General features: G+C 53.9%; 1 protein-coding gene across 4 annotated transcripts; it reads right to left on the reverse strand.

Annotated features, from left to right (window-relative positions):
• Positions 1-449: 449 nt before the first annotated feature.
• On the reverse strand, positions 450-8,112 carry ASB1 (ankyrin repeat and SOCS box containing 1). 4 transcript variants are annotated; one of them, XM_041465798.1, is made up of 5 exons: positions 8,055-8,112; positions 7,806-7,952; positions 5,831-6,133; positions 2,403-2,788; positions 450-976 (listed from the first exon to the last, which is right to left on the reverse strand). In XM_041465798.1, exons 1-5 carry the CDS (start codon positions 8,087-8,089, stop codon positions 843-845), a joined length of 1,005 nt encoding a protein of 334 aa, XP_041321732.1. In that variant the 5' UTR covers positions 8,090-8,112; the 3' UTR covers positions 450-842. The 4 variants fall into 4 exon arrangements, with proteins under 4 accessions (XP_041321732.1, XP_041321730.1, XP_041321731.1 ...); XM_041465796.1 differs by having other exon boundaries at positions 5,831-6,172; XM_041465797.1 differs by having other exon boundaries at positions 7,806-7,985.
• Positions 8,113-8,433: the final 321 nt, after the last annotated feature.

Here is an 8,433-nt window from a genome sequence, read left to right on the forward strand (position 1 = left end):
AAAATTACCTTTGCCAGCCGAATGAGCACGGGAAGAAGAGCTAGCAAAGAAAAATCATCCAAAAAATTAAACTTATAACACAGTGACTTTACTTGAATCGGAAAAGTTAAAGCAAGTACCATTTATCACCTGAGATTTTTCCCAAGATCCTGAGGCACCATCACCTCTACCTTTCTAAAGTTTTGACAACAATTCCTCTGCAGTGAGCATGACTGGCTGACCCTGAGATCCCAACAAAAGGCCGCTGACTCCCTGTAGAATGACTCTCCTGGGAGTTTTGGCATGAAGAGGCACTGGAAGTCAATGGAGCCCAGGCTGCTGGATGCAACACTACGATTAGAAGCACAAAATCTCCCAACTCCTCAAAATAAACCCCTTTTTCCTCCCTTTTGCACAATGCAAACAAAACAGACCTGTTTCGTGGATCTGGGTGAGTTTTCTCTGGTTTACCACGGCATATGAAGTAAAATGTAGGTAGGAACTTCTGGGTTTATGTGCTGTGATGGGAAAAATAGTAAAGTAGGGACACTTTCCCCACACAGAAATGCCACAGAGACCCGAGGTGTGTGTGCGACACAGATCAGTAACAGAGGTTATGCATTTGCCAACAGCTACAGGATATATTGTATTTGCTCCAGCAACACCCACACACGTTTAGCAGCCTCTCCCCAAGGAGATAAGACACTGAATCACTGCACCCTAAATCTGGAGGAGAAAAAAAATCCACAGGAGCTGGGAATTATGTGCACTCCATGAAGGAAAAAGAGGCAGGATTGGCACCTGGCTCTGTCAGGGCACTCATTTACCAAGTCAAACTGTCCCCAAAAGCAGCCAGCCACCCTTTAACTGTGTTCGTGGAGTAAAAATTGTTTAATGGGGTCTGGGATGGGAAGGCTGGGGATCAGATCCAGGCGGGATTTACCAAGGATTCTCCGCACAGCTATGCGGCACAGAGACAAGAGGCTCCGGGCGCGGCCTGCAAGGAAAAACACAGGGAAGGATTACTGGAGAAACAGAGCGGGAGAACAGCAGCACGGAGACAGGGCAGGAGAGCCGAGTGTGCACAAATCCTGCCTCCTGAGGAGGTCAAACCTCCTGGGCTTGGAGCAGATTTCCAAGCACATGGGCAGGCTGGAAGGCAGGATGGGCTGGAAACCATGGAAGCCATCACTGCCAAGCCCACAGCAGGACCTGAGGGAGTGGCTGGAGCTGTGCCAGGGGGTTTAGGTTGGATTTCAGGAAAAGGTTCTTCCCTCAGAGGGTGTTGGGCACTGCCCAAGCTCCCCAGGGAATGGGCACAGCCTCAAGGCTGCCAGAGCTCCAGGAGGGTTTGGACAACACTCTCAGGGATGCACAGGGTGGGATTGTTGGGGGGTCTGTGCAGGGCCAGGGGTTGGACTGGATGATCCCTGTGGATCCCTTCCAACTCCACAGTTCTATTTGGATCATTTTAAAATTATGTCAACAGCACTGATGGCCAGCTCAGGCCTTATCCCAACTTTCTTTTGAGCGCTTCCTTTGAGTCCATGGAGAGCTCTTCCAGCACAGGGACAACAGGATGGTGGTGCCCATGTTGATTCAGGAACTGGAACTCCATGGCATCACTCCATTATCCCATATGGTCCGCCTGAGGAGTCCCGTTTGCCTCCTAAACCCAAGCCTAATGGAACTCCAGCTTATGTGAGCCTCGCTCCTCAGAATCCCAGGCAGGCTTGAAAACCAGGCCCATGCAAAGATGAGTAACCTGGGGATGTGAATTGTATCCCACAGCCTGAATCCCTTTAAATTTCTCCGGAGCTCAAGAGGGAAACCCCACTTCCATCCCTGGTGCAAAGCTGTGGCCTTCACCAGGTGAGTTTCCGAGGTGCTGCGCTTTTCCCCACCTTTTTTCGTCTCCATCTGAGCTTCCTCCTGCCCCTTTTTACCACTGTTTGTGGCTTTCCTTCCCAACCAGATTGAACTCCATCCTGGGTCCAGAGCCCAGGGTCACACAGGAACAGCAGGGACACACCTGTGTGGCTCTAGAGAACTGGATGCCACTGGTGATCCACAGCTCAGATAGGACCCTTATGCCTAGTCTACATGAGTGGGCAATGGAAAAGAGCTGGGAGAGATGAAAAAGGTGGAGTAAAAGACTTTGGTTAGTTACTTTAGCCCAACAACAGGGGTTTGGCTGCTGAAGGACTCAAGAGGGGAAAACACCGTGTGAAGGCACAAAATGCAACAGGGGAAAAGCAGGGAGCGGAGAAGTCATTAATGCTTTGTCTGCCAGCTCGTTAGACCCCGTTATCCAATTGCTGACGGTCCTTGAACACAGCAACATTCACCCCACCAGCTCAGCAGCACCTTCACTTCCAAAGAACCCCTCCCAAGTGCTCTCCCAAGGACCCAAACCCACTCACCCCTCGCTTCTTTGAACACCTCCAGCGCCTCGGCGTTCACCTTGACCCTCCCCGCGGCCTCGACTCCCAAGGCCTCCACCTTGACGAGGTTGAGATCCGCTCCAAAGTCAACGAGGAGGCGGACGAAGGCCGGCTCGCAGCCGTGCCGCAGGACGGCGTCCAGCACGCACACGGGCGAGCCCCGCGAGAAGCCCCGCACGTTGATGGGCCCGCAGCAGTTAAAATCCGGGTTGGCTCCCGCCTGGAGCAGCAGGCGGAAGCAGGGCAGGTTGTGGTAGGCAGCGCTGATGTACAGGGGACACACCACCAGCGTGGTCAGTGGCCGCGGCGCCTGGCCCGGCCCGCGGGATGCCAGCTGCTGGTTCACGTCCACGTCCGCGCCGTACCTGCTCCAGGGAGAGGGAGGGAAGGTTGGGAATGGCAAGGGAGGAGGTTGAAGGACATGTGTGGAGTGAGAACCTCTGGAACCTGCCCATCCCTACCCTGAGATGGGCCTGGCAGCGCTTCTGAGTGGGGACAACGCAGCGTGATCTCCCAGAAGCAAAGATGTTTCCTTGCCCACAACAGCCCAGGATTTGGAGAGAGGAGGAACAGCAACATCCTTGCCCTCCTGATGGATTGGGTTTGCATGGCCAGGTTTTGGTGGTGAGAGGCTACAGGGGTGGCTTCTTTCAGAAGCTTCCCGCATGTTGCTTCCCCTTCCTTGAGAAGGAGAGAGAGGTGGGGGAAGGTGTTTTTTAAGATTGACTCCACTTCTCCTTACCCTGCTCTGATTTTATTAGGAATAAATTAAATTTATACCCCCGAGTCTGTTTTGCCCATGATGGTATTTAGTGAGTGATCTCTCCCCTTCCTCATCTCCCCCAGTCCTTATCTCTCCCATTCCTTATCTCAACCCAGGAACTTTCAGCTGTATTTTCTCTCCTCTCGTGCCTTGGCACCAGGGATGGCTCAGCCCTGAGCCAGCACCACGTAATGCTGGATGCTAACGAGCTGCCTTGGGGAGCAGGGATGTTTCCAGATGACTCCAATGAAGAGAGATGCTGAAACAACTTCCCTACCAGGATAAAACAGGCCAAAAAAGCAACACGGGCGCTCGATCCCAAACAGCAGGGAAATGGAAACAGGGATCTGCACTCCACAGCGAAACATCCGTGACAAACCTGGCTCCCAAAGGAGCTGGAGGGGCTGGAATCTGCTGGGGATTCCCTCAGGCAGTGGGGACAGTAACTCCGTGTACCTCTCATGCAGCTTGGATGGGAAGAAGGAGGAAAACAACACAATCCCTAAGGAGTAGCTGGTTTTAATCCAAAGCCGTGTCCGTTCTACCCACAGAGGGAGAAAAGGTTCCTTCATCCAGCAGTCTCCCTCCCCAGATTGCGAATGGAGCACTCAGAGAACCAGGCTTTTCCTAGATAGCATGATATTCCTTTCAGGAGTTCATAAAACTAAGGAAAATACCCGGGGACAAATGCTACCTCAAAGGAGGCTCAGTTCTCGCTGAAACCAGCGGGGACCGCTCCCTATCCGGCAAATATTTAACAAATCCTGCAGTTCTGAGCACAGCAAGAGTCTCATTCCACTTAAGCACACCCAGAGCAAGGGCTGAGAGACTCCTCTCAGAGCTGCAAATGGCACAAAGTGTATTTTTCCCCTTAAAATTAGATTACACAAGCATTTGGACAGAGTTATCTGTGCTGCTCTGAGACTTCCACAGGGCTGTTGTAAGGCCACTGCCTCCTGAGCAGACAGCAGATCTCCATTTCAGTCCTTTCTTCCCCCATTATTACCACCCAAAGTCTCAGTAGAAGCCCTCAATTCAAAGCAAACCCCCAAATTCTACTTTTAGCAGGGTCAAACATGCACGTGAGGGACGGGAGTGATCTGGCAGCTCTCTTTTTCCCAGTTTTAGCCTGGCAAAAGGATCCTCTCATCCTTGCTACCCTCAGCTCCACTGCAGGTAGCAGTGGAGCCCACTACAGCATGAGCCCAAATTACAAGGAATGTCATTTATACCCTGGCATTAGAACACTAATTATTTCCAGCAGCCTCCCAGTAAAATGGATCCCCACTCCACAGCCATGTGTGGGTTTACTGCTCATGGATGGGATTTCACCTCTTGCTTGGTTCAGCACTTGCAGGAATGCTCAGAGATCCCAACAGTGCTACCACAGGATTTTCAAACCAGGTGATGTTTACACACCTGCAGCACACCTGACTGGGTTCAGGTTCTCTCAAAATATTCCCTCCTATCTCAGGAAAAGTGCCTTCCTCGTTGCACTCTTCCTGCCAAATCCTGTGGATCTAACATTTTAAAAATCCCTGCAACATAAAGGCTGCATTTTTCACTAAGTAACTCTGCACAGATCTCTGAAATCCCTACTCTGAGATATTTGAAATTTTGGGCAATCTGACAATTTGGTATTAGCTTAGCAGCCTTGGGAGAGACATTGCCTAATAAAAAGAGATTGGACAAACTCCAGTTAATTTTTAATCCTGAAAGTTGTCCAAAATCTTGCTTTTAATATTGCTGGTGAGGTATCCCAAGGAGCAAGACACATAAATCAAGGCATCAGCTCTCCCTGTGCTGCTGAAATACCATTTGCTACATTTCACCCTGCCTGGGTGGAGAGAGCAGGGGAGATTTTTGGGAATGCAGCGAGCTGAACCCTGTATCAACAATCCTGTGCTGATGGGAACATCCTCCTCTCAGCTTGTTGGGAAAGGAACGAGGAGGGGGGGATTATCTCCCCTTCTTCCTCCAAGCTGTACTTGCATGAAAATTCAAAAAAGGAAGAAAATCCCCGAGAATTTTGAATATTTTCCTATTCAAATCCTTTTGTTATGTTCTAGCATTTGAGGTCATCAAAAGGATTCCTTCAATTTTCTTCTCTTTTCACTATTTCTCCCTACAACCTACATTTTCCCATTATGATCCCTTATTATTTGGCAACCATGGCCCACATAGTTGTCCAGAACAATCCCTTGGACAGAAATCTTCCCATTTTAAAAGAAGGAATAATCAGGGCACGCCACAGAAGGAGCAATTCAAGTTCCCACAACCTCCTGCTACACCCTGAGCCCTGCTGGTGCTGGCAAGGGAGTTGCCTGAGGGAAAACCCAACACCCAGGGAAATTTTTGGGGGGAATCCACCTCCCTCCTAACTCCAGTCAGGGGCATGGTGGAAGTTGGGGGAATTGCAAGGTTTGGATCCGACTGGATGGCAGGCTCAGAACTGGAGACTCACTGGAACAGGTGGGAACAGCCCCGTAGCCGAGGCCAAGTGACGGGAAATCCTAAGACGTCCCTTTGGGCACCTCTCCACCCTGTCCTCTCCAGCCCAAGAGGTGTGGGAGGCTGCAGCCGGGCGAGGAGGGAAGGCATGCCAAGGGAGCAGGGAAAGGGAGAGGCAGCCCCGAGCTCTGACCTGATGAGCTCCTGCAGGATGTCGGCGCGCCCCACCCGTGCCGCGTGGTACACCGGCGTGCTGCGGTGGTGCCGGCTGCCGTTGGGATCAGCGCCGGCCTTCAGCAGGATCTTGGCACACTCCAGGTGCCCGTTGACCACGGCCACGTAGAGAGCTGTCTGCCCCTTGACGTCCACCAGGTCGATCTCGGCCCCCTTGCGCAGGAGGAAGTCGACGCAGGGCCCGTGGCCGGCGGTGGCGGCGATGCGCAGCGGGGTGCAGGGCAGCCACCCGCAGCACCACACCGACTTCTCGTTGATCCGGCTGTGGCGGGGGGACACGCGGTTAGAGCAGCCCCATTCCCTGCAGGAGGGTGCCCCCTGTGAGTCTGGGCACTGCCCGGGCTCCCCAGGGAATGGGCACGGCGCAAGGCTGCCATGGCTCAAGGAGGGTTTGGACAGTGCTGCCAGGGGTGCTCAGGGTGGGGTTGTTGGGGTGTCTGTGGGCTTGGACTGGATGATCCTTGTGGGTCCCTTCCACTCAGAATACGATTCTCTGATTTCTGGCACTTTTAGCAGCCCCAAAAAGCTGTCAATCGCCTGACAGATGCTGCCTGCACAGGTGAAGCAGAGCAGTGTTTGGATGGTGGGCTTCAGTTGTGCCATGGGCTGCACACCTGCACAAACCCTGCCTCAAAAATCACCTATAAAAAAACCAAAACAACTTCTCCCTTCTGCCCCTTCGTAAAGGGAGATGTCCCAAACTGGTAGCCCAGAGAAGCTATGCCTGCCCCATTCCTGGAAGTGTCCAAGTCCAGGCTGGACAGGGCTTGGAGCAACCTGGTCCAGTGGAAGGTGTTCCTGCCCGTTTCAGGGTTAGGATTAGGATGAGCTTTCAGGTCCATATCTACCTCCAAATTCAAAGACATCACTTCTCTGCTCACTCCATCACTTGTTGAATGGAGCTGTGGGTCCCACCCTCCTCTTCCTGTCAAACTCTGCTTTTTCCCACAAAAAACCCTCAGCCCAAGGGTCCCAAGAGCCCCAGCTGCCCAGGTAGCAGAGGGAAGGGTGGCTCATTCTCATTTTTTGCTGAAATAACACCTTTTTTTTTTTTTTTTTTTTTTTTTTTTGAGGCTGGGAAACATTTAGCACTCTAAGCAGATTTCTCCATGATGCAGGAAAATTAATTAACTATCCCCACAGTCACAGGGTTAGCACTGGGCAGATTTTGTAACATGGGGTGTTTCAGGTTTATAGTTGATTATAATCCCTTTTGTATGTTTTCCCCATTATCCGTAGGCTCCCGTTTTCCTGGTATCACATTCCTATCCTGATCTGAAAAGAGTTCATGCACAGCTACCACAGCCTCATGAGCAGCTGTGAAATCTGCCTCCTGGGAAACCAGGGGAATGATCTGGGGGAAAGGGGAGCATCCTGCCACCGTGACACCTCTCCCATAAAATCTCCCATCCCTGGAATTGTCCAAGGCCAGGCTGGACTTTGGGGCTTGGAGCAACCTGGGATAGCGGAAGGTGTCCCTTCCTGTGGCAGAAGGTGGGATAAGATGAGCTTTAAGGTCCCTTCCTACCCAAACCGTGCAATGAAAAAACCGGACGAGATGGGGGTCACCAAAAGGAGCACGCTGTGGAGACAGCGAGAACATCCTAGGAAACACCTCTCCCCAAAACCAGCGGGTGGGATGGGAGCCCCCAAAAGGTGCAGGCTGTGGGAACAGTGGGAAGAACACCCTGACACCTCTCACAAGAAAAAAGGCCGAGATGGGAGCCCCCAAAAGGCACAGCAGTGAGCACGGCGAGCGAAGCATCCTCCCTGACACCTCTCCCACAAAAACCCCCATCCCTGGAAGTTTCCCAGGCCAGGCAGGACGGGGCTTGGCGCACCCTGGGACAGCGGCAGGCGTCCCTGCCGATGGCAGCGGCGGGACTGGAAGCTCTTTAAGGTCGGAGGGGCCGTGTCCCAGGCTGCATGCCCACCTCTGGAAGCTCTCGTCCTGCAGCAGGCTGCGCAGCGTGGGCAGGTCCCCCACGAAGGCCGCGTCGTGCAGCCGGGTGTCCTCGCAGTGCTCCAGCGGGTGGTCGCAGAACTGCTCCCGCAGCCACTCCTTCAGGTTGCGACCTGCGCTGGAGAGAGGCACACGGCGGGGTGACAAAGGGCTGGCAGAGGGGGACAGTGACCCCGCTGTCCCCGGCACGGCCGCCCCGGGACCCCCCTGCCCACGGTACCTGCCCGGGGCGGGCGGGTCCCCGCCCTCCGCCATCGCGCCCCGCCGGCCCCGCTGCCTCGCCCTCCCTCGGGCCCTCCCTCAGCTCCTCCTTCCCGGCCTCCCTTCCCGGCCTGATTGGTCCCGGTTCGCTTCCTGCTCCCGTTAAGGTGGATCCTCCCCGCCGGCCCCGCGGCCTCTCCTCCCTCAGCCGCCCCGGGCCCGGCCGCTGGTTCTCCTCCGGGAGCTGCGGCTGCCGCCGCCTGCTGCGGGCACGCCGGAGCCAGGACAGCGGGCAGGGCTGGGACAGCTGCCCGCAGCTTTACGGGCTCCTGGTCTCCCCGTTTCTGGTCACTTTACCGGTCTTATCTCGGTTTTCCCGCAGCGCAGCTTCCGGGATC

Source organism: Pyrgilauda ruficollis, unplaced genomic scaffold (assembly GCF_017590135.1).
Source record: "Pyrgilauda ruficollis isolate IOZ18807 unplaced genomic scaffold, ASM1759013v1 scaffold191, whole genome shotgun sequence".
Classification (NCBI taxonomy): Eukaryota; Metazoa; Chordata; class Aves; order Passeriformes; family Passeridae; genus Pyrgilauda; species Pyrgilauda ruficollis.